At 46.3% G+C, this 26,141-nt stretch overlaps 1 protein-coding gene across 4 annotated transcripts in view; it reads left to right on the forward strand.

Moving 5' to 3' along the window:
• DLGAP4 (DLG associated protein 4) overlaps nucleotides 1–20,021 on the forward strand; it is an 82,396-nt gene extending 62,375 nt beyond the window's left edge. For 2 of the 4 annotated variants that reach the window (XM_028118783.2, XM_028118785.2), the window contains 3 exons: nucleotides 17,248–17,339; nucleotides 18,252–18,407; nucleotides 19,192–20,020. In XM_028118783.2, the coding sequence (XP_027974584.1) occupies nucleotides 17,248–17,339; nucleotides 18,252–18,407; nucleotides 19,192–19,410 (467 nt within the window). In that variant the 3' untranslated portion in view covers nucleotides 19,411–20,020. Of the gene's footprint in view, nucleotides 1–17,247; nucleotides 17,340–18,251; nucleotides 18,408–19,191 lie in introns of all 4 variants that reach the window. The other 2 variants (XM_028118784.2, XM_028118789.2) reach the window with 2 other exon arrangements.
• The last annotated feature ends 6,120 nt before the right edge of the window (nucleotides 20,022–26,141 follow it).

Below are 26,141 nucleotides of genomic sequence, written 5' to 3' on the forward strand. Positions count from 1 at the left end.
TAACTGCTCTGGCTAGACCTTCCAGTACTGTTGAACAGACGTGGTAATAGTAGGCATCCTTGCCATATCTCTGGTCTTAGAGGAAACACTTTCAGACTTTCATCATTGAGTATGATGCTCACTGTGGGTTTTTCATAGATGGCTTCTATTATGTTGAGGCAGTTTCCTTCTATTCCTAGTTTGTTGAGTGTTTTTCTCATGAAAAGGTGTTGGATTTTGTCAGGTGCTTTTTCTGTACGAATTGAGATGATCGTGTGGTTGTTTTCCTCATTCTGTCGATGTGGCATAGTAGTACACTGATTGATTTTCATGTTGAATCATCCTTCCATTCCAGGAATAAATCCCACTTGGTCATGATATGTAACCCTTTTAATGTGCCAATGAGTTGTATTTGCTAGTATTTTCTTGAGGATTTTTGTGTTGACATTCATAGAGATACTGGTCTGTAGCTTTCTTTTCTTGCAGTGTCTTCATCTGGCTTTGGTTTCAGGGTAATGGAGCCTCAGAGAATGAGTTAGGAAGTGTTTCCTGCTCTTCAGTTTTTGAAAAGTTTGAAGATTAGTGATTAGTTCTTTAAAACTTTGGTAAAATTCACCAATGAAGCCATCAGATCTAGGACTTTTCTTTATTGGGAGATTTTGAGTACTGATTCAGTCTCCTTACTAGATAAAGATCTATTCCGATTTTCTGTTTTTTCATGATTTAGTCTGGCAGGTTTTGTGTTTCTAGGAATTTGTCCATTTCATCCCAGTTACCCAGTGTATTGGTATGTAACTGTTCTAGTATCCTTACAATCTTTTCATTCCTGTAGAATTGGTAGTAAATGCCTCCACTTCCATTTCTGATTTTTGTATTCGTTTTTTCTCTTAGTCCATCTAGCTGAAAGGTTTGTCAGTTCTGATCTTTTTGTTTCATTAATTTTTCTCTATTGTTTTTCTAGTCTCTATTTATCTCTGCTGTAATCCTTCTTGTTTTCTTCTTTCTGCTGGCTTTGGGTTTATTTTGTTCTTCTTTTCTGGTTCCTTAAGTTGTAAAGTTAGATTGTTGATTTGAGATCTTTCATAAGTTTTTAACGTATATTTTATAGCCATAAATTTCCCCCTTAGCACCACTTTTGTTGTTTTTCGTAAGTTTGGGTATGTTTTATTTTCTTTCATCTCTCAGTATTTTCTAATTTCCTTTCTTCTTTGACCCATTGGTTGTTTAAAGGTATATTGTTCTCTCTCTCTCTCCCTCTCTAAAAAAAAGGTGGGGGGTGGTGCCTGCGTGGCTCAGTCAGTTAAGCATCCAACTCTTTATTTTGGCTCAGGTCATGATCTAAGGGTCATGAGATCAAGCCCTGCATCAGGCTCTGAACTGGGCATGGAGCCTGCTGCTTAAGACTTTCTCTCTCTGGGGCGCCTGGGTGGCTCAGTTGTTAAACATCTGCCTTTGGCTCAGGTCATGATCCCAGGGTCCTGGGATCGAGCCCCGCATCGGGCTCCCTGCTCCGCGGGAGGCCTGCTTCTCCCTCTCCCTCTCCCCCTGCTTGTGTTCCCTCTCTCGCTGTGTGTCTCTCTGTCAAATAAATAAGTAAAATCTTAAAAAAAAAAAACTTTCTCTCTCCCTCTCCTCCCTCCCCCTCTCCCTCCACCCTCTAAAAATAAATAAGTGTATTGTTTATTGTTTAATTTACACAGTTTTTTGAGTTTTCCCGTTTTCCTTTTGTTAAATTGATTTCTAACTTCATCCTGCTGTGTTCAGAGGAGATATTTGTATGACTTATATCTTTTTAAAAATCTATTAAGACTTAATTTGTGGGGACATCTGCCTGGCTCAGTCAGTGTAGCATGTGACTCTTGATCTTGGGGTTCTGAGTTCAGGACCCATGTTGGGCCTAGAGCTTACTTTAAAAAAAAACTTGGGGGGAAAAAAGACTTAATTTGTGCCCCAAACATATGGTCTGTCGTAGAAAACGTCCCATGTATACTTGAGAAGAATGTGTATTCTTTTGTTGGGTAGGGTGTTCTGTATAAGTCTGTTAAATCTAGTTGGTTTATTTTGTTGTTTAAATGCTCTATTTCTTTATCTTCCGTCTTGTTCTGTTATTGTGAGTGGGACATTAAAGTCTCCAACTGTCACCATAGAACTGTCAATTTCTCCCTTCACTTCTGTCCATTTTTGCTTTCATGTATTTTGGTGGTCATTAGATGTATACATGTCTATAATTGTTACATCTTCTTGGGGCGCCTGGGTGGCTCAGTCAGTTGTGTCTGCGTTCAGCTCAGGTCATGATCTCAGGGTCGAGCCCCACTTCAGGCTCCCTGCTCAGTAGGGAGTATGCTTCTCCCCCTCCCTCTGCCCCTCTCCCCACTTGTGTTCTCTCTGTCTCAATAAAATCTTTTAAAAAAATTGTTACATCTTCTTGCTTTACTGAATGCACCTTTGATTCTTAAGAATATCTGTGTTCCAAAGGTATAGAGATTTTTTCATGGTTTCAAAATTTGGGTTTGGTTTTTTTTTTCATTTTTTCATATTTAGGTATTCATCTGCAGTTCATATTTGTGCATTCTACAATCTCGTTTTGTTTTTTTCATATGGAAAGCCAGTTGTCACAACACCAGTTACTGAAGTCCTTACTTTCCTCACTGATGAGTGATACTGGTCGGTCATAACCGCTGCCAAACTTTACGTACGCAGGGCTGTGCTTCTGGGCTCCATTCTGTTCTGCTGTTCTATTTCTGCGTTAATACAGCTGTTAACTGCCAGAGCTTTTTAACATTCCTTGGTACCCGGCAGGGCGAATTCCTCTTCCTTACTGTGTTCAGAAATAAAAAGTTCATATACTTCTTCATTTGTCCAATACTAATTCTGGAATTAGTATAGCAAATTCCTTGGAAAAATTTTGCTGGAGCATTGCCTGGAAATAGAATTTATAGATTAATTTGGGAAAACTTGATACCTGTAAAATATTGAGTCTTCTTAGCTATGAACAAAGCTCCTGTCTCCATTTATCCAGCTATCCCTTTTATAGCCTTCTCGTCAAGTTTGATGAATTGCTCCATGATGGTTTTACATATTTTTATTAGGTTTATTTCTTGGTGCTATCTAGTTTTTTTATAGTCAAATCAATCCGTTTTCTATTTTGCATATTCTGATTAGTTATTTTGAGATTTGTACGTTGATCTCATGTGCAGCAACCTTGTATAACTCTGCTCTCTTGGATTTACATTATAAATAGTATTTGATATAATGACAATTTTGTGTCTAATTTTACTGTGTCTCATGCATCTCTTTTCTAACTGTGGGAGCGTCAGGACACTGGAGCAGTTGGAAGTTTGTAGCACCCCCTCCCTGGTCCTACCTTCCCTCATTCTGTGAATATTTACTGGCACTTTTTCTAGCTTCTGGGGAGAAGGCAGTGAACAAAACCAAGCCCCTGCCCTCGTGAAGCTTATGTTCTCATGGGGCGAGACAGAAAATAACCAAATAAGCAAACAACATGGAAGATGTTTAGACGCGCAACAGAGAGAACAGCACAGAAAGCAGGACAGTGAGGGCTGCGGGGGTTGGGCGGTGTGGCCGTCCCCACAGCGTGGCGGGGAAGGAAACCTGATGCAAGGGAGAGAGCAGCAGCAATCCTGGAGGCCTGGAGGGCAGAGGCAGGGGCAGGGATTGAGAGCTCCTGGGGTGGGCAGGTGTCTGACGGGCTCCAGGCCCAGGGAGTGGCCGGCGTGGCTGCAGCGGCAAGCGGGACGTGGGAGATGGAGTCGGGGCAGTGGCGCCCCACATCACACAGGGCCTCAGAGGGGTAGGAAGGGCTTGGCTTTTACTTTCAGAGGAGAACTCACTGGAGAGTTTTGAGTGCTGCAACTTGACATTCTTTTTTAAAAGGGTGAATCTGGTTTCTCTGTTCAAAGGAGAGTGGAGTGAGGGGCACAGGTGGAAGGTGGGAGGGCGGAGGAGGGTGTCACCATAATCTGGGTAAGACAAGATGGTGGTGGCCACGGAGCACTTCTGAGAGAGGGGGCAGTTCTGGATACATCTGAAAGGCAGAGCAGACTTCCTGACAGATTGGGTACAGAATAGGAGTGAAAGGAGTCAAACCCGGTTTGGAATGTGGGTGACAGAAAGGACAGAGGTGCTCCTGGGATAGGGAAGGCTAGGGTAAATACCAGGAGCAGAGTCGGGAGTTCCGTTTCCAGCATGTCACATGCGACGCGCATCATCCGCTCTCAGAGTGGAGCCGTCAAGCGGGCGGCTGGATACAGGAGCCGGGGAAGGCCCAGGCTTGAAGGTTCTACTGGGAGTCCTCGGAGTATACGTTAAGGTCAGAAATGAGATGGCAGGGGCGACTGGGTGGCTCAGTCGGTTAAGCGTCCCGCTCTTGGTTTCGGCTCAGGTCATGATCTCATTGGTCAGGAGACTGAGTTCCGCGTGGGGCTCGCGCTCAGCGGGGAGTCTGCTTGAGATTCTCTTACTCCACCCCTCTCCCCACTCACACGTATGTGCTCTCTCCCCTCCCTCCCTAAAATAAATAAATAAATCTTAAAAAAAAAAAGAAAAAGAAATGAGATGGCAAAGCCTAAGGAGTGGAGACATGAACACTGAATGGTGGGAAAGGAGGAGTGCCCGGTGAGGTGGGAGGGAAAGCAACTGGAACGCACCTGAAGAGTTTTCTAGAAGAGAGACTGCTGGGTCAGATGCTGCCGCTGCTGTGGGCACCACAGGTTCGATCTAGAGACGGAAGGTCGTTGGAGACCTTGAAGAAGGGGGCTGGTGGACGCGGGGCAGCCTGACTGGAGAAGGGTTAAGGGGAAACAGTAGTAATTGGAGACAGCAAGTATTGTTTAATCGTATGGATGACTTTTTCTGTACAGGGAACCAAGAAATGAAGGGCTACAGGGTCAGAGGACAGGGTTGGGGGTTTTTGTTCCTTTTGTTTTTAAACAGAGTGATATAAGCATGTTTAAATGTTGAGAATGACCTTGTAGGGAAGGGGAAATTCATCATGCCAGAGAGAGAGGGGACAACTGCTAGGGTGGTCTTCTTAGGTGAGTGAGAAGAAACTGAATTAGTGCTCAAGTGGGAAACAGGCAGTTGCAGGGAGTGTTTGGGGGGCACAGAGTGTAGGATTGTGATATTCCTGATGAATGGATAGTAATCCACTCTATTTGTCTGGATGTATATCATGTTCTGCTTTAAACTCTTATGTGTTTTGAGTTCTGCTGCACAGCTGTCCTGTGGCTATGGTCTGTCTGGTATACCACGTCTTTCCGGGCACTTACTTTCAACTTCTCTCTCACTGTCCTTATAATCATATCTCCTATAATCAGCATATGTCTGGATTTTGAGTTTTGTCCAGTCTGTTAATTTTTACTTCAGAAGTAGACCATGTAGTCCATTTACAATGGGATTTCTATATACTTGGGGTTGTTCCTACCATGTTATTTTGTGGTATCTGTTCTATTTTTTGAGGGTTTTTTTTTTTTCTCTCTCTCGCCTTCTTTTGGATTAACATGCCCCTCTCCTGCTTCTCTTGTATCGAGGCTGTATTAATTGGTATTAAGCTTGCCTACAAATAACATTTAAAAAAGAAAAAGTGGTTTGAACAAGACTGTTCATATCTCTCAAGTTCAAGAATGTCTGAGATAGGAATGCTAGAGCCCCAGGCTTGCTTTTTCTGAGGTTTGATCTCATAAAATTGGCTTCCATTCACCAAATCTTACCATTCTGGGGGCCTGAGTGGCTAGTCAGTTGAGTGCCCGATTCTTGATTTCAGCTCAGGTCATGATCTCAGGGTCCTGGGATCAAGCCCCATGTCAGGCTCCACACTCAGCATAGAGTCTGTTTCTCCCTTTCCCTCTGCTCCCCCAGCTCACGCTCACCCTCTCTCTCTCTCTCAAATAAATAAAATCTTTAAAAAAAAAAAATCTCATCATTCAAAGTGGCTGCTGGGTTCCAGAAGTGCCAAGTGCATTCCAGCCAGCAAAGGCACCAGGAGCATACAGGAGCAGTTCGGCCCCACACGCTACTTTTTCCACCCACTTCATTGCTTGTTGCAAGGGTAGCCAAGGGAATGCTTGGGTCCAGGCTGCTGTGTGCCCAGTTACAAATCGAAGGTCCCTATACATCTCTTGTTTTCAGAATCCTTTGCTGTGCTTAGCAGAGCGTGCACATTATAGAGATGCGACATAATACCAGTCACAGAAGTCCTTATTCTAATCCTGATTCTAGTGTAGCTTGTTTTGGGGTTCTGATCTTGTGCATACCCTGCCTGTTTTCCATTTGACAGTACTTTGTCCTGGAAAATTCACACTATGCCTAAGAAATTTCTGTATTTTTACCTCATTTGAATACAGTTTGCTATTTGACATCTTGAATCTCAGAGGTGTTATTTCTGAGGGATAAAGAGAAACAAACATTGGAGACAGCCAACCTTAACTATCACAGGAGTTACACACTGCACTGCTATTCTTTCAGCCCTTAAAATCTTAACATTAAATTATTTAACATCTTTACCTTTCTCCCAGACAACACAAGGACCTTAAGATATGATTTATCTAATTGTTTTCTTATGGTTAAACCCCGCCTCCCCGATGATTCTTTTTTTTTTTAAGTTTTTTTTTTTTTTAAGATTTTATTTATTTATTTGACAGAGACAGAGACAGCGAGAGAGGGAACAGAAGCAGGGGGAGTGGGAGAGGGAGAAGCAGGCTTCCCGCTGAGCAGGGAGCCTGATGCGGGCTCGATCCCAGGAGCCTGGGATCATGACCTGAACCGAAGGCAGACGCTTAACGACTGAGCCACCCAGGCGCCCCCCACTGATGATTCTTATATAATTATGGGAATAATTTTTTATACATGTATTTATATTTACCTGTGTGTATATCATTTTCTTTGCTCTTCCCTCCTTATTATCTCAGATCTTCCTTCTTTGATCTTTCTTTGCTAAGTACATCCTTTATTGTTTTTTAAGGTTCATTTTGTTTTTAGTAATCTCTACACCCCATGTGGGGCTTGAACTCACGACCCCAAGATCAAGAGTCGCATGCTCTACCGACTGAGTCAGCCAGGTGCCCCCTGAGTACATCCTTGAGAACTTCCTTCACTGAGAACCTGAGAGCTGGCATTAACTCTGTTATTTTGCTCTCATTCTTCTTAATCTTTATATACATGCAAAGAGTAGACAGAGTAAAGAGAAATAAAAAGAACACTCATGTATCCACCACCTCGTTTACAAATAGAATGTTACCATCTTTGAAGTCCAGTGGTATCACCTTCTTTCTGCCATAGCAGTAAGCACTATCCTAAAGTTTAATTATACCCTTTTCTTTTTATACTTATACCACATAGATGTGTAACCCTAAGGAATATGTTTTATTTTGCCTGTGTTTGAATTTTATACTAACAGAACCACAGGGTATGTAGTTTTCTGAGGCTTGCCTTTTTTTTTTTTTTTTTTTTTTTTGTGGAGCCCAACAAAAGCCTTGAACTCACAACCCTGAGATCAAGACCTGAACTGAGATCAAAAGTCAGATGCTCAACCGACGAGACACCCAGGCACCCTGAGGCTTGCTTTTTCTTTTATTCAACCTTGTGTTTAAACTTCATCCATGTTAATGTCTGTACCTGTCGATCATTCTTCTCATTGATAAGTAGCACTGTGGGGAGCCTGGGTGGCTCAGTTGGTTAAGCGACTGCTTTCGGCCCAGGTCGTGATCCTGGAGTCCCAGGATCGAGTCCCACATCAGGCTCCCTGCTCGGCGGGGAGTCTGCTTCTCCCTCTGACCCTCTTCCCTCTCGTGCTCTCTATCTCTCATTCTCTTTCTCTCAAATAAATAAATAAAATCTTTAAAAAAAAAAAATAAGCACTGTGCTGTATGAATATACTATTGCTTCTCTACTCCGCTGATGAGCCCTTGAATTGTTTCTAGTTTTCAGTTGTGAACAATTCTTTAATAACAGCATTGAGATACAATTTATATATCATAAAATTCACCCCTTTAAAATATACAATTCAGTGGTTTTTAGTATATTCACACAGTTGTGCAACCTTCATCACTACCTAATTTTAGAACATTTTCATCACACCAGAAAGAAACCTTGTACCCATGGAGTCATCATTCCCTACCCCTCTCTCCTGCGCCCTCCCACCTTAAGCAAACACTGATCTGCTTTCTTTATGGATTTTCCTATTCTAGACATTTCACATAAATGGAATCACACAATATATGTGGTCTTTTGTGGCTGGCTTCTTTCGTTTTGCATATTTTTGAGGTTTATCCATGTTATAAATTAGTATTCCGTTCCTTCTAATTGCTGAGTAAAATTCCATTGTATGGATATACTGTATTTTCCTTATCCGTTTGCCAGTTTTTTCCATTTTTTTGGCTATTAGGTATTCTTTGAAACATAAAAGTTTAATTTTAGTGAAGTCCAACTGTTTTTTTCTTTGGTTGCTTGCGATTTTGGTGTCAGGTCTAAGAAACCATTGCCTAATCCAGGATCTTGAAGATTTACTCCTATTTGCTTCTAAGAGTTTTTATAATTTTAGCTGTTACATTTATGTAATTTTTGTGTATGGTGTGAGGTGTATGGGTCAACTTTTAATCTTTTACATTTGGATATCCAGTTGTCCCAGTACCATTTGTTAGAGTAACTGTTCCTTCCCCATTGAATGGTTCAGGTCATGATCCCAGGGTCCTGGAATGGAGCCCCGCATCGGGCTCCCTGCTCAGCGGGGAGTCTGCTTCTCCCTCTGCCCCTCCCCCTGCTCCTCTCTCTCTCGCTCTCGCTAGCTCTCTCATATAAATCAATAAATAAATCTTAAAAAAAAAAAAAAGGAAATGCGAAATTTTCTGAAGTGATTATACCAATTTATTATTTCCTCAGCACAGTGTGGATGTACCCAGTGCTCTACATCTTTGCTTACACTTAGTACATCAGGTTATTTTCAATCTACAAATATGAAACAGTGGTTATAATTTGCATTTCATTGTTACTAATGACACTCAGCATCTTTTCACATATTAGTCATTCATGGTTTCTTCCCCTGTGAAATTCCTGTTCATGTTTTTTCCCCATTTTTCTATTAAGTTGTCTGCCTTTTTCTTACTGCCTCACAGGTGATCTTTATATATCTGGATTCTAGAATTTTGTCAATTTTTATATATGGTAAATATCTTCTCCCAGTTTGTGACTTGTCTTTTCACTTTCTTTATGGCATCTTCTAAGTAAACAGATATTCTTAATTTTAATGTAAAATTTCCTTTTATGATTTTTTACTTTTTAATATCTAAAGAAATCCATCCTTCTCCAAAACTCAAAAAGGTATTTTACTGTATTCTTGGGATACCTGGCTGGCTCAGTCAGTGGTACATGTGGCTCTTGATCTCAGAGTCCTGGGTTCAAGCCCCACATTGGGTATAGAGATTGCTTAAATAAATAAACTTTAAAAAAATAAAAAATATATGTGTGTGTGTGTGTGTACACACACACACACACACATACACACATATTTTAAAGATTTTATTTTTTTATAAAGATTTTATTTATTTGACAGAGAAGGACACAGCGAGAGAGGGAACACAAGCAGGGGGAGTGGGAGAGGGAGAAGCAGACTCTCCGCTGAGCAGGGAGCCCGACGCGGGGCTCGATCCCAGGACCCTGGGATCATGACCTGAGCCGAAGGCAGACGCTTAACGACTGAGCCACCCAGGCGCCCCTTTAAAGATTTTATTTTTAAATAATCTCTACACCCAACATGGGGCTCAAATTCACAACCCCGAGATGAAGAGTCACACGTTCCACCAACTGAACCAGCCGGGCGCTCCCCAAAAGATATATTACTGCTTTCTTGTAACAGTTTTCATCTTCCCCATATAAGTCTTCGATCCCTTAGAATTGATTTGTTCTGCAGTGGAGTGAGATAAGGCTCTATGTTAATTTTTTCTTATTGGATAATGATGTATTAAAATGTTTGTCCTTGTTCTGTTAACATGCAGTAAAACTCTGACAAATATCAGGTTTCCTGTATGTGTTGATCTGTTTCTGAGCTTTCTGTTTTGTTCATTAGTCTGTACCTAAGCCCACACTTTCTTCATTGTTATAACTGCACAAGGAATCTTGATAATAGGAAGGACAAGCTCCCCGTTCTTGAACAGTGTGTTGGCTAATCTTGGCTCTCTGCTTTCCCATATAAATTTCAGAATCAGCTTTTCAAATTCCAGGTTGAGATTTTGATTGGAATTATATTAAATCTGTAGATCAACTGGGGGTAAGATGACATCTTTATAAAATTAAGTCTTTGCTATCCAAGAACATGATTATGTGTCTCCATTTAGGTCTTCTTTACTGTCCCCAATTAGATTTTGTATTTCCTCCATAAGATTTTGTCAAATTAGTATTTTCATTTTGCAGTGTTAATGTATTTTGTTTATTGTTAATGAAATGCTCTTGACCTTTATAGTGATGTTATATCTAGAAACCTTGTTATATTCTTACTATTTGTAAATAAGGAATTGCCTTTTCAGGGGCACCTGGCTGGCTCAGTCCATAGAGCATGCAACTGTTGCTCTCTCAGGGTGTTGAGTTCAAGCTCCATGTTGGGTGTGGAGCCTACTCAAAAAAAAAAAAAGAGGAATTGCTTTTTCACATTGTACCATTGAGTATGATGTTTGCCATAGGTTTCTTGCAGATACTCTTTTTCTGGTTTAAGAAAATTGTTGAATTTAAAGGAACTTTTTTACTGTATCTGTTTAGATAATCATATGGTTTCACTTTCTTAATCTAATAATGTAAATTTTATTAAGAGATTTTCCTCCTTTCTTGACTTCTTTTTGGATTAACCATGTATTTCCACTTTTCTCCTGTTAGCTTATTATTCTTTCAGTAGTTACTCTGAAGATCACAACCTGCATCTGACTTTGTAAAGACTACCTTTACCACTTCACAGATGATGCAAGGACCTTAGAACACTTTTATTTCCTTCCTGACTTGTGTACTATTGCTGTGAAGTGTTACAGTTCTATAAATAGTCTAGCTGCTACAAGACTTTATTTCTGTTTTATGCAATCAATATTACAATGAAGATTTACTTAGCGTTACCTTTTTTTTTTTTTTAACCTCTTCTGTTACTCTTCACTCCTTTATTTCTATGCTTCTACTTAGGGTCATTTTCATTCCTAAAGAACTAAAGCAAAGGGCACCTGGGTGGCTCAGTTGGTTAAGCATCCCACTCTTGATTTTGGCTCAGGCCATGATCTCGGGGTCCTGGGATAGAGCCCTACATCGGGCTCTGCACTCAGTTGGGAGTCGGCTTGAGGATTCTCTCTCTCCCTCTGCTCCTCCCCCCACTTGCATGCACTCTCTCAAATAATCTTTTTTATTTTTATTTTTTTAAGATTTATTTATTTGACAGAGAGCGAGAGCAGGAACACAAGCAGGGGGAGTGGGAGAGGGAGAAGCAGGCTCCCCGCTGAACAGAGAGCCCGATGTGGGACTGGATCCCCAGACCCTGGGATCATGACCTGAGCTGAAGGCAGACGCTTAACGACTGAGCCACCCAGGCGCCCCTCTCAAATAATCTTTTAAAAAATATTAAAAAACGAAAGCAAAAGCCTAAAGAACTCTGCTCAGTATTCAATGCAGTATTTGTCTTAAAATGTCTGTAATTGTCCCATCTTTTTTTTAATAGTATTTCTGCTAAGAGTTGTAGGTTGGTATTGATCTTTCAATACTTTATGTCTTTGATTATGTTCTGATTCCCAGCTTTTCTCTTAGTCATCTGTCAGTCTTCGTGCTGCTCCACTGAAGGATCATTTGTTTCCCCCTCTGCTTTGAAGATTTTCTCCTTGTGTTGTAGTTTTATCAGTTTTTGATACCTGGGTGTGGTTTTCTTTTTATTTGCCCAGCTTGATGTTCACAGGGTTTCTTGAATCCTGGGCTTTCCTCACTTCCATCGGTTTCAGACAAGTCCTAGCCATTATTTCCTCAGATTCTGCTCCATTTTATTTCTTCTCTCCTGGGGGTGCCAATGACACGTATGTCAGACGGCCGTGTTTTATATTTCTTCATCCTCTTTTCTGTATTTGCCCTTTCATTTTCCTGCTCAGGGCCTCAGTCTGGGTATTTCCTGCTGGATTATTTTATAGGTCAGCTGTAACTAATGTATTAAATCCATCTCTTTGCAGTCCTAGTTTCAGTTACTCTATTTTTTAATTCTAGAGCTTCCATTTGATTCTTTTTGATCGATTCTTGTTCTCTGCTAATGTTCTTCATCTTGCCACATATTTCCTTGGACATACTCAGTTATTTAACACCCTTGTCCAGTAACTCCAGTATCTACATCCCCTGTGAGTCTTTTTTCTGTTTTCTGTCTTTTGGTGTGCAGTCATTTGGGCCCTTGTGTGCTATGCTTGGTAATTTTTATTCAGAAACTATATATGAAAACAACTCGGCTCAGGATGATTTTCTGTTCTTCAAGAAAGGATTTACTTTTCCTTCTTGCAGGCAATCAGAGGAGGGCCAGATCAACTGAATCCAGTATGGGATTGAACTGTTTCAGAGCTGGGTGTTTTGAGACAGTCTGGTTCTACTTCCCCTCATCCTACTGTGCACTCTCCAGGGAATCCCAGAGAGAGCCTGCGGTATGCTCGAAGCCCCTCCTCCCTGGCAGACCCTGAACTCCAATTTTCATCTCCCACTCAAGACTACGGGAAGCATTGCTTAGCTTAATGCACTCTCCTGACTTCAAGTCCTCTCTCCCTGGGTAGTTCTGAATCCAGTTTTGTTTTCCCTATCCCTACGGAACTGCCTCAGGCTCTGCTCAGCTTCTCAGCCTCCTAAGCACCACCTTCGGCTCTCAGCCTCAGCATTGTGCTGCTTATAAATTGGGAGATGCCATAGGGTACAAGCAGTGCAGAATATCACACTCGCCTGAATATTGTTTCCCTTCTTGCTGGGGATCTTAGCCTCTCAGATTCTGGTTGCTTTGGTAATTTTTCGATGCCTTTAAATTTTCTTGGGTTTTGTTTTGGTTTGTGTTTTACTTAGTTTTTTCACTTGTTCCTTGTGGGTTTGGTTTGTCTCCTACTAACTAGTTTTTCACGGCCAGAATCAGAAGTCATTAGAATTTTCTAATGTTGGATCAGTCTTGTATTACCAGAGTAAACCCAGATGCATAATGATATATTAGTAGTATATTGCTGGGCTCGATTTGATAATATCTGACTTAATAATTTTGCCTTTGTTCATGAGAGTTGGCTGGTAATTTTCCTTTCTCATGCTTGTCCTATTTTAGTATAAAGGTTATCTAGCTTCATAAAATGAGTTTGAGATGTTTCCTCTATTCGTATGCTTTTTTGTTTAAGAACAAAATTATCTTTTATTTCACTGTTTCTTAGAATTTTTAAAAAAATATCTTTTCCAGGGGCTTCTGGATAGCTCAGTCAGTTAGGAGTCTGCCTTCAGCTCTAGTCATGATCCCAGGGTCCTGGGATGGAGTCTAACGTCAGGCTCTCTGCTCAGCTGGGAACCTGCTTCTCCCTCTGCCTCTGCAGCTCCCCCTGCTTGTGCATGTGCTCTCTCTCTGTCAAATAAATAAAATGTTTAGAAATATATATATATATTGTCCAGGGGCACCTGGCTGGCTCAGTTGGTGGAATGTGCGGCTCTTAATCTTGGACTCATGAGTTCAAGCCCCATGTTGCGTATAAAGATTACTTTAAAATCTTTTAAAAATATATATCTTTTCTACTATGGTTATGTCATATGATTCTTTTTTCCGTTCATAATATTTTTTGTTTGCACCTGTCTCCTTTTTATTTTGATCAGTCTGGCAGGGTTTGTTAATTTTATTAATCCTCTATTATTATATGTTGGTTTATTTATCAAATTTCTCCTCTTTTTGGGCTCATTGTATTGTTCCTTCACTAATGTCTTAAATTGGGTACAATTTTTTTCAGCCTGTCCTTTTTAAAAATATGTTTTGAAACCTCTGGATTTCCCTTTAAGTACTACTTTAGCCATATCTAACAAGTTAGGACATGTAATATTTCTAACTTCCACTGTGATTTCCTTGACCAGTGGGTTATTTAGAAGTTTGTTTTTGTTTTTTAAATAAACTCTACACCCAATGTGGGGCTCAAAATCACGACCTCGAGATCGAGTCACACGCTCTACCAACTGAGCCAGCCAGGTGCCCCTATTTTTGTTTTTAAACATGAGAGTTTATATATGAGAACTTCGTTCCTTTTTTATGGCTGAGTAATATTCCATTGTATGTATATACCATTTTATCCATTTATCTATTTTTTCTAAAGATTTTATTTATTGATTTATTTGAGAGAGAGAGCACGCACGAGAGGGGGGAGGGAGAAGCAGACTCCCTGCTGAGCAGGGAGCCTGATGCAGGGCTCGACCCTGGGACTCTGCAATCATAACCTGAGCCAAAAGCAGACGCTCAACCATCTGAGTCACCCAGGCGCCCCTCCATTCATCTACTGATGAGCCCTCGGGTGGCTTCCACCTTTGACTACTGTGGACATTACCACTATGACTATCAGCACACAGGTAACCTGTTTACTCTCTTTCCAATTCTTTGGGGGTATATACCTAGGAGTGGAATTTTTTAGTTATATGGTAATTGGATGTTTAACTTTTTGAGGAACCGCGAGACCGCAGCAGCTGTGCCATTTTACATTCCCACCAGTGAGGCACAAGGGTTCTAGTTTCCCCACATCTTTGCCAACTTTGGTTTTTTGGTTTTGGTTGTTTTATTTTATTAACAGCCATATGAATGGGTGTGAAATGGTATCTCGTGGTTTTGATTTGCAGCTCCCTAATGGCTGGCAATGTTGAGGAGAAGCTTACTGACCATTGGTGTTATCTCTGGAGAAATGTCTGTTCAGCTCCTTGCTCCTTTTTTAACTGGATTATCTTTCTGTTGTTGGGTTATAGGAGTTCTTTATATTGTCTGGATGTTAACCCTTTGTTAGATATGTAATTTGCAAGTAATTTTCCCATTATGTGGGTTGTCATTCCACTTTCTTCATAGCATCCTTTGATACATAAAAGTTTTGTTTTACTGAAGCCAGATTTATCTTTTGTTGCCTGTGCTTTTCAGGTCTTAAACTACTGCCCAATCCCAGGTCATGAAGATTTACTGCTTTTATGTAAGAGTTTTATAGTTTTTGCTTAGATTGGTTCTTCAGGGTCCAACTTCATTTTTTTGCTTGTGGATAGTTTTTCCAGCACTCTGCGGAAGAGACTGTCTTTCCCCATCCACACTCATTCTGGAATGACAGAATACTACATGCAGAGAAACTCACTCAATACTTTTCCGTTGTTGTAGTTGAGAAATTTGCTGTTGAATTCATTTCTTTAGCAGAAAGATTGTTGTTAATCTTTCCTTGCCTTTTGGCTGCTTTTTAGGAGCTTCTCTGTGTCTTCCGTTTTATTGTCAGTGTGAATTTGCTTGGGATTCATTTGGCTTCCTGAATGCCAGGTGTCATTAGCCATTTCTGGAAAGTTCTATATCATGAGCTCTTTCTATGTGTCTTCTCTTCCATTCTCTCTGTTCTTTTCTTGTAGAGCTGACCGGTATACACAAAGGCCCACTCCCTTCAATATCTCTCAGCCCCTTTCTTTTTTGATCGTCTATTTTTCATATTTAGTTGCTGCTTTTATTTCAAAAAATGAGGTGCCCAAGTGCAATCTTATGGTTGGGAATTCTCAGGAGAGACCTTCCCTTTTATTCCTACTCTACTCTAGACCAAATGTCTCTGCTACCTGCCTTGAGAAGGGGGTGGGGAATGGCTCATTTTATTCCCCGCAACTTAGCTATTCATTTAAAAAGACGTCTTGTTTTGTTACCAAGCAGTTGAAGTGTTTCACACCAGGAGCCTTTTCACTCCTCTTCTCGTCCTCGGGGCCTGGGGGTGGGCTTTATTCCACGATGGCCCTGGTTTCCGTGACGGTGATGGCCTGGCTTTTCTCTCATGCTAGTTCCAAGCTCTGTTGTCTCTCCTGCTTCTCAGGGCACCTCCATCCTGGCCTTGAACGACCGCTTGACATATTCATGGCTTTTCATTTTCTAGCAACAACTTTCTGGGGAATGTTCACGTGCCATTTGCTGTTCCTGTCATCTGTGTAGTTCCTTTTTACTTTTTCTGAATGAGGCAGAATTCTTCCTTGATGAGTGCGTGTGAAGTAGATCACTGTGAGAGAGGGGCCAGGTCTGCGTCCCAGGAGGACAGGAGTTCCTAAGACACAGGGACAGGGGCTGTGTTCCGCCTTGTCCTCTCCCCCGTTACGATGCCAAGGCCCCTACCCCCTGGTGTTGAACCAGGTTCAGGAAAGCTCTTGCTCCAGTCCGCACCCCCTTTTCATTTCAAATACGAGAGAACTAGCTTCTCCCGTCAAGGCATGCTGCTTTGGAGAACTCGAAACTGCCACCTCAATCCAGACTTGCAGCCCATGTCACGCCCAGTGCTGCCGAGTTCTGTCACAGGAGAGTTCGATGTCGATTTCTTCTTTACTCTGTTTTGCTTCGCAGTGATTGTGCGGCGGCTGAGAAATAGCACTGTCTTCATGCTACAACTACTAAAAGGTCAACCTTACGTTCCTGGGCTGAGCCCTTCACGGCTAACTCGCCTGTTGGAGTCTATTTGCTTATATTTTACAAGCAAATAGACTCCGAGACTTTTCCATTTATGTTCAGAATGAAGGTGGTCTATTCTTGGCATGTCTTACCTGTTCTCAAGGCTCCTGAAATGAGTGGTGTCATTTCTTATGTTTATGGACTCTCTGGAACAGTCTGAGTATATAATACCAGGATTTTCTGTTCCTTGAGATTTTATCAAACGTCACCTGTAAAACTACATAGTTTAGCTTGGTTCCTTTTTCTGGGAAGATTTTTAACTTCTTCAGTTTTTTAAAAACAGCTTTGGTCTAATAAGATTTTCTGTTTCTTCTTGACTCTATGATAATTCATGTTTTCCTGGAAATTTTTTCCATTTAAACTCAATTTTCAAATCTATTGCCATAAAATATCCGTAGGAACTAGGGCATGGGGCTCACTTTATCTGTAGTGTTTGCATTTTTCACGAGAGCAGATTAAAGTGGGTGTAAAATGAAGACCAGGTGCCATGCACCCAAATGATGACTGGTAACCTGGGGGGGTGGGGGATAAAAATCCCCGATCCTGCCTCCTACCCCAACAAACCCTGTGCTCTGCTCAGTCTCTCTCTCTTTTCTCTTTCTCAGTCTTAGGAAAAGTCCTCAGTGCTGTGGGCAGTGCCCAGCTACTGATGTCCCAGAAATTCCAGCAGTTCCGGGGCCTCTGTGAGCAAAACCTGGTGAGTGTGATTCTTCTTCCCCCACTGCGGGGCCTCCAGCCTTTGCTGGAATTAGCCCAAGCCTCTGTGCCCTCCTCCCTAACATGGAGAAGGTGCTGGTGACACATGTCCGTGCCTTGCATGAGGAGAGGGTCTTCCAAATTTCTAATGCCTCTTCAAATAGAAAAGCAAAGCCTTTGTGAAAAAAATCAGCACTAATTTGTGTTAAACGTGCTCTAAGACGACAGGTGAGGGCTGAAGACATACCACCCCTGGCTTGCTGGGTTTCCTTTCCCTCTCTTTCAACCTTCCCTGTCAGGAGGGCAGCGTTTCCTGTGGAAGCCTCGCCTCACTCCACCTGGCCAGGGGCAGTGTGCTCCTAGGGCCGGAGGACAAGGGCGAGTGTTTGTCTCCAGGACCTGCAGGGGTGTAGCATTGGCTGGGGCAGTCACCATGAGCAGTGTGTTGTTGGAGAACAGACTAGGGGGACAGAACAGAAACCCCATGGATTCTGCAATCCTACCCACGTGGCAGGGATCCTGGCTCCTCCCCGTCTTACTGAGCTCACGGCCAGGAACTTCTGTACAATGAGACCAGCTCTTGGCCTGGCATACAGTAGGAGCCTGAGGGCCTTCCTCCCCGTAGCCCTACAGCGGTGGTCAAGGCCTCAGTCCCGTGTATGTGCAGGGCCTGCTCTCACGATGGGACTGTCTCTTTCTCCCAACGATCTGCCCCATCAGGGCTGGCAGTGAGCAGGAACTGGCTTTCATTCCCTCCTACAGATCCTGATGCTGGGAATGGGGGAGCAAGACGAGGCCTCCAGAGACCCTAACCAAGGCCGGCAGGGCCACAAGGCCATAGTTGGGGTGGGGTGCAGGACGAGCGCCTACGTTGCTCGCCCCACTGATCCCCATCTCCCCCCGCCCCCCACAGAACCCTGAAGCCAACCCACGTCCGACAGCCCAGGACCTGGCCGGGTTCTGGGATCTGCTACAGCTGTCCATCGAGGACATCAGCATGAAGTTTGATGAACTCTACCACCTCAAGGCCAACAGCTGGCAGCTGGTGGAAACCCCCGAGAAGAGGAAGGTGAGCATGGAGCAGTGCGGAGGGGAAGTCCAGGGACAAATTCCTGGTCGGCACTAACGCTGCCCACATCGGTCAGTGCTGCTTGGCTCCCTTCTCCGTGTGTCGTTTTCGAGCTGGGGGCTCACGTCCATCAGTGCGCGGGGTCCATGCTCGGCTCTCGTCCAGCATGCCGCTCGCTCTGTGTCGTCCAGGCTGCCCCCCGAAGCATGCCATCCCGCCCTGCATGTTCAGAAAGGGGGCTCCTAGGAGACAGGTGCCCACAGCCCTGAGCACAGACAGACACGTGACTGTCAGAACTCTGGAGGCAGAAGATCAGTCCTCCTGGGGCCAGCCTCTTCCGTGAGGCGCGGGCTTCCTTCCGTAAAACCATGGCACCCAAGGACCCCTGTGGTTCTTGGGTACTGTTCTGACCCCCTCCCTCCCCCCGCCCGGGGAAGAGCCTGTGACATGTGGCCTGGGGGCCCGAGGCCCTGAACTGAAATCCCAGCTCAGGCTGTGTGACTCAGGCTCCCCGTGGTTCAAAGCAGGGGTGGGAAAGGTGCTCTGTCCGTCCCTTCCTGCTAGAACATTCTAGGATCCTAAGCTTGCTTTTTGCTCCTATGCCTTGTGCTGTTCCCACTATCATCGCTTCTTGGGGCTTTCTGAGTCCACGTGTGTGTTGCGTGTGCCCGACGTGGGGAGGCTGGGGCGGAGGCTGCGGCTGCCAACATCGAGCAGGAGGGAGCGCCCCACAAAAGGTGCACCTTTATTTTATTTTTCTCCCCTCCTCACTATCTCACTAAAGGAAGAGAAGAAACCACCCCCTCCGGTCCCAAAGAAGCCAGCTAAACCCAAGCCGGCAGGGAGCCGCGACAAGGCCTCGGACGCCGGGGACAGGCAGCGTCAGGAAGCCCGCAAGAGACTCCTGGCGGCCAAGCGGGCGGCCTCCGTGCGGCAGAACTCAGCCACCGAGAGTGCGGACAGCATCGAGATTTACGTCCCTGAGGCCCAGACCCGACTCTGAGACCAGGAAGCAAACAATTTTAAGTCATTAAAAACAACACCCACCACCCACACAAACTAAATGTGAACGGAACACCATTTTCTCAACCTTTAAGATGGTTATTCTGTCCAGAGACCCTGAGCCAACTTTCAAATTGACGCATACAAAGGGCTCACAATTTGGCTTTTTTGGGTCCCTCCCAGCTTTAGGTTATGAAGACTTCATACAAACAAACTCTCAAACGTTTTCTCCCCTCCGGCTGGCCGCGGTGGGCTAGGTAGACGGACCTCGGCCCCTCCCGGCCCAGCCTCCAGACCGCGGTCTTTTTACTTGTTCTGTCTCACGAGAACTCGCACTAGCTTGTTTACAAGACGAGGACGGTCCGAGGACAGCCTTGGGCCCCTGCCCCGCCCTTCCTCCTCCCGCTGCCCCGCTCTAACCTGGCAGTTTCCGTTCCTCGGCTCCTCTCCCCGCAGCGCTCACCAGGCCGCCGTGGTGGCGGCCGGCTTGCCCTCGGCCCCGCGCCCCTCATGCTCACGCGCACCGGCAGGCGCGGGCCCGCAGCGGCGGCCGGCCCCCCGGGGGGAGGGGGAGGGGAGGGCCGGCCTCTCCGAGAAGGGGGAGGGTTCAAGGCTTCGGGCGGCGGGGGGGGGGGGGGGGGGGGGGGGGAACGACAATGAGATAAAAGCCACCATTACCACACTCCAGCCTCCCGCCTCTTTCTTCTCTCCAGCCCCCCCTCCTTCGGTAAAACGTTTGACTCAGAGTGACTTGCAGGGGACACTCGAGAGAGGGACCCCATTTCCCAGGGGTCGTCTGTCCCTGGCCGAGCCTGTGTCCAGCACCCGAGGGGCGGGCGGCTGTGTCTGTACGTACGTGTACATATGCACATAGACCTTAGAGTGTATATTTAACGAACGCCGATCTGCTCACCCATGCCCCCCAGCGCCGCCGCTGGCTCTCGGGGCACCTGGCAGGAGGCGGGTGTGTGAATAGCATATATTTTTACATGTACTATATCTAGGTGTGTGTACAAGTGTGTGTAAAAATATATACCTTGTGTGTAAGCGGCCTTTTTTTTGGTCTCCCACCTGCCCCCTGCCGTAGGCCCATCTGCCCCGCCTCTTTTTTTTTCTTTTTAACCCCAATCATCCTTCTCTCTCCCGCCCCCCCCCCCGCCCCCCACAGTCCCACTCCCAGGGTGGCATGAGCCCTGAGCTGCAGTGGCCCGGGCTTGCAGGGTGGGGGTGGGCAGGGGGAGGGGGAGGCCCAGTGCAGAGGGCTGCTCTCAACCGCAGAGACCACAATGGCATTGGAGACGTCCTCGCGTCCGACACTCGCTGCAGGGGCCCCGGGTGAATGGAGGGCCTGCTCTGGGGCCCCATTCCAGCTTGGCCGCCGTCTGTGACCTTGGGCAAGTCACTTGACCTCTGTGTGCCTCAACTTCCTCCTCTGTAAAATGGGGACAGTCCCTGCCCCTCCCTACCTCACAGGCATGTTGTGAGAATAAATGAGGTAACGTGTACCAAGGGCTCATGGTGTTCTTGCAGCGGGACGGGCCAGGCTGGGGAGAGGTGGGCGGACACCCCGGGAGACTGAGCCAGACCCCCTGCCACATGGCAGCTCTTCGGAGACAGGGTGACTTGCGTGTAAACTGTCATTCCAGCTCTGGCACAACCCGGCTCGTGACCCTGGGCAAGAAAGCAGCCCCTGGCTCCCTGACCTCAAAAATGAGTAACATCCACCTTAACCTGCCTCCTGTGAGAAACAGACACTTAATTCACAGTTGCTCTATGGAAGCCAAGCTAGGCTGCCCTGGCCCTCACCCCAGACCCCAGGACTGGAACTCTGTCCCCCCAGCAGCTGCCTCCCCCTGACAGTCGTTCACAGAACCACACTCTGGTGGAGGAGAGAGACCGTGAACGAGGCCTACGTGAGTTCAAGTCTACCACGGGCGGCAGAACACAAGATGCAGCACCAGGAGGCTGCAAGAAGCTGTGATGGCAGCATCACACGCAGCCTGGGCAGGAGCACTCTGCTCCATTCCAGAAGCACGGCGGGTATTAACCTGCTCTGGGGGACGGCAAGCCCGGGGAGAGTGCGTTCTAGGCAGAAGGACGTTCAGCGCCAATGCCCGGTGGTACAAACTTGCCTTTCAAAGTTCTTGGGCCAAGCTGAGCTGCAGACACCTGGTCTCCTCCCTCAGCCCCACCCAGCTAAGATGCAGTGACCTCGGGCTCAGGGGCTGCACAGAACCGCCTCCTAGGAGCTTTGTTCAGGCTGCCCCCCCGGGGGCCCCTCCTGAGCTCAGCTCCTCCCGCGGGCCAGACCCCCTGCGCTCAGAGCAGCGTGCCCTCCTCTCTGGATCGTGTTAGTGGTGGCTGAGCACCCGCTGACCACAGGCAGCTCCGATGACCTGCCGGGGCTGGCACTCCCTGGACCTAGCCCTGCCCCGAGACCTGGCGGGGCCGGGGGGGGGGGGGGGGATGACTAGAAGAGTAGGTGAAGAGGTTTCAGGTTGCCGTGGGCACTGAGCCAGACACTCAGAGGTGAGTGAACGCCGGAGGGGGCCAGACTGGACTTGAGGGCCACCGGCCAGCTAGCAGCCCAGCTCTACTCCTGACAGCCTCAAGGGAAAAGGGGGGACCCTTACCCCTCAGGGCCTCAGTGTTTCTGCTACAGCAGGCGAGGGGCCTTGACAGTTGGGTCAGGGTCTCTGTCTGGCAGGGATCCTGCACTCCCTGCAGCAGAGCACCACGATGTGCAGAATTGGGGCCTCCACTCCCCGCCCTACTGACGCCACAGTGAAGGAACCCCCCCAACAGCTGAGAGAACAAGATAATGAACACCAGGTCCTTTACCCAGAATCACCAACCATCAACACTGTGCCGTGTTTGTACCAACCCTCACTTGCCCCACCTAACCCGGAGGCATTCGAAAGCTAGCTGCAGACACCATACTTCAGCCCCAAACACACCAGGCAACGCCTGAGAATAAGGACCTTCCTGCACGACCACAATACCATTGTCACCCTCTAATTTAAAAAAAGACTGGTCTACGAGCCTCCCCCCATTACCCAGGAGAGCGCCCAGTGCCCAGTAATGTCCTCTCTGGCTCTTCCTTTGTACCCACCCAGGATCCACATACGGATCATTCACTGCTTTCAGTCATCACGTCTCTTTAGTCTCACTGAACCAGACCTGACATTCATGACATGACATCTTTTATGTATCCAAGCATCTTGCAGAGGGTTGCATGATCTGGACTTACATATTCTCGTGACTAGATTCGGATTAAACAGTATGAACCAGAATATGACTAAGATAATAAATATCCCATTCCCTGTACTTTCAAGGAGGCATTTGTCTGTTTAGGAAAAGACCGACAGCAGCTTCCCAGGGAAGCTGCATTTCCAAAGCGCAGTCCTGGAGGGACAGAAAGGGTCAGGAGGGAGAGACTGCAGGCTGAGGGGTGCTGGCGAAGAGGCAGAGGGAGACGGAGCCTGTGCGCTGACCCTGGGTCCCCGAGAACCAGCCTCAGGGCGGCACATCCTAGAGCAGGAGGCCCAGGGTCCTGAGTTCCCAAGCCTGGCGTCTCCCCCACCCCGTGGCCTGAGCAGAGAGAGAAGGCGGGGCTGCAGCCAGGAGCAGCACTGGGTTCAGAGGCCTTCTGGCCAGGACGGTAGAACAAAGCCATCACCAGGCGGCCTGCCAGCCAGGAACCACGTAGATGCCGGCACAGCTAAGTGCTCCAGAGGATCCCCAGCCCAACTGAGAAGCTGTTTCTGCCACCATCGCTGCAGTGGAGTTTCTTTTCTCTTTTTTTTAAGATTTTATTCATTTATTTGAGGGAGAGAGAGCAAGTGAGCAAGAGCACAAGCAGGATGAAGGGCAGAGGGAGAAGCAGGCTCCCCACTGAGCAGGGAGCCCCGATGTGGGGCTCGATCCCGGGACTCCGGGGTCATGACCTGAGTCAAAGGCAGTTGCTTAACCACCTGAGCCACCCAGGCGTCCCTGGAGTGGAGTTTCTAAGAGAAACACAGAATGAAGTTGTGGCTCCTGCGCTTTGGGGAATCTGGCTGATCTGAAAAAGCAGTGTGGCAACTGCTAATGCCAGAGGGTCTTTACTGCAGTCTCGCCTCCACTGGCTCCAGAAGTCACCCTCCGCTCAGGAGCCTTTGCAGCCTGCCCAGGGCCAGCAGGAGAAAACCCAGCTTCCTCCCCTTGGCCTGAGAGGCCCCTGCCCCGCTTTCCAGCTACAGCTCCCGTGGGATCCCCTTCCGTGCTCTGTCCTCCAGCCTCACCTCAGGCCTTGCACGGGGAGCCCCACCAATGCAGTTAACGTTACCCCAGCTGGCAGTTCCTCGGGGAAACCCTCCGGAAGTACCTGGGCCAGGCCAGGCTGGTGCAAAACCCCTGCTCTGGCCTTGGAGCATGAGAGCCACTTGGCTTGTCTTTCTTTGTTGCGGTCGCTGATGTGAGGATACCCCTATCCGTGTGATTATGAGTACCTGTCTCCACCAGGAGACGGTGGGCTCCCAGAGGGCAGGAAGCGAGTTTGTTCACCAGCCTCAGTGCCTAGCACAGACGAGAGCTTCAAGACCGTTATTTCCTGGCTAGCTCAGCCGGTGGAGCATGCGACTCTTGATCTTGGGGTGGTAAGTTCGAGCCCCACGTTAGGTGTAGAGATTACATAAAAATAAAATATTTAGGGGAGAAAAAAGGAACTACTATTTCCTAAACGAGTGAGCTTGTTGCGGAGAGGAGGGGTGGGACTTTAGAGAAGACTCTGAAGGATGAGCAGTTCTCCAAGCTGAGGCAGAGAGAGGCCAGCACACAGGCAGAAGTGTGAGGCTGCTGGGGCGCAGGAAGGGCCTCAAATGCCAGGTTTAGTAGTAAGGGCTTTGAATGGAGCAGAACCCAGCTTCCCATGAGACGGGCCCCCAGTCCCAGCTTCTGGGGGGGCGTGGTCCCCTAGTGACCCACCCAGCATCGGGGTTTAATCTCTGGCACATGTGTGCAGAGTCCAAACCCGGTGACGCCCTGTGACCAACAGGGAACATGGGCCCTGGGCGGGGGGGGGGGGGGGGGAGGCTCAACTGCTAATGCCTCTAACCTTCTGGGGACTGACAGATGACCCCCACATCTGAATCTGCAACCCAAATTTCCACTCACATCTCTACTTGGATGGCGAACAGGTGCTCCCAAAATGAACATGTCCAGCAACCAGGAGAAGTAAAAGGAAGTGAGAAGGGCCAGAAAGTGACCACTGAGCAGCTGTCACAAAATTGAATACCAGTGGGTGTTACAAGTCATGGGTGGAAGTTTGCTGAGGGACAGAATATTCGGTCTCAAAGGAGCAGCCCACAAATTACTTACTCACGAACATACTGATTACAAAAGGGAAAAATGTAACTTTCTGATGGATAACCAGCAGACACTACCTCAGCAAGATGGCTGAAGTTATTCTTGCCAAAATTTTCTTGGGAAAAATTAACATCCTACGTCTCCTGTTGAGATACACTGAGAAGGGCACAACATCATTTCTGTGATATTCCTGTCAAAAATCCATCACTTGAGGGGCGCCTGGGTGGCTCAGCTGGTTGAGCATCGGACTCTTGATTTCAGCTCAGGTCATGCTATCAGGGTCGTGAGATCGAGCCCAGCGTTGGGCTCTGTGCTCAGAGGAGAGTCTGCTGGAGATTCTCTCTCTCTCCCTCTCCCTCTGCCCCTCCCCCTGCTCATGAGTGCATGTGTGCACACACACACTCTCTCTCTCTCTCAAATAAATAATCTTTCAAAAAAAAAATCTGTAACTTGAAGCTAATCATGAGGGAGCACCATGTAACTGGCCTGGACTCTCCAGAAGTGTCAATGTCTTGAAAAACAAAAGCTAAGGAACATATTAAAAGAGATTAAAGAGGGGCACCTGAGTGGCTCAGATGGCTGAGTGTCTGCCTTTGGCTCAGGTCACGATCTCCAGGTCGTGGGATGCAGCCCCACGTCTGGCTCCCAGCTCAGTGGGGAGTCTGCTTCTCCCTCTCCCTCTCTCCCCCTGCTTGTGTCTTCTGTCTCTCCCTCTCTCGAATAAATAAAAAAATCTTTAAAATAAAAAAAAAGATGTTAAAGACATCTCAATAGATGCATAAAAAAACATTTGATGAAACCCAACACCCTTTCATGATAAAAACACTCAACCAGGAACAGAATTTCTTCAAGCTGATAAAGGACATCCAAGAAAAACCCACAGCTAACATCATATTTAATGGTGAATGACTGAGCTTTTCCCCTAAGATCAAGAACAAGACAAGGAGGTCTGTTTTTACTACTTCTCTTTTTTTTAAGATTTATTTATTTATTAGAGAGAGCACATGTGCAAGAGAGCAAGTGAATGCGGGGGGGGGCGGGGGGAGAGGGAGGGAGAGGAGTTCAAAGCAGACTCCCTGTTGAGCATGGAGCCCACTGTGGGGCTCCATGAGGGGCTCCATCCCAGAACCCTGAGATCATGACCTGAGTCAAAATCAAGAGTCGGACATTCAACTGACTGAGCCACCCAGGTGCCCCCATTTTTACTACTTCTATTTGATGTACTGGAGGGCAGTGTTGGCCAGGCAAGAGAATGAATGAATGAATGAATGAATGAAACCCAGATTGGGAAGAAAGAAGTTAAACTATCTCTATTTGCAGATAACATGATCTTTCATAAAGAAAATCCTAAAGCATCCATAAATAAACTATTAGTTAATAAATGAG

The sequence above is a fragment of the Eumetopias jubatus genome, unplaced genomic scaffold (genome assembly GCF_037043125.1).
Source record: "Eumetopias jubatus isolate StellerSeaLion01/CBP00866 unplaced genomic scaffold, mEumJub1_p1.0 scaffold_9, whole genome shotgun sequence".
In the NCBI taxonomy this organism is placed as follows: Eukaryota; Metazoa; Chordata; class Mammalia; order Carnivora; family Otariidae; genus Eumetopias; species Eumetopias jubatus.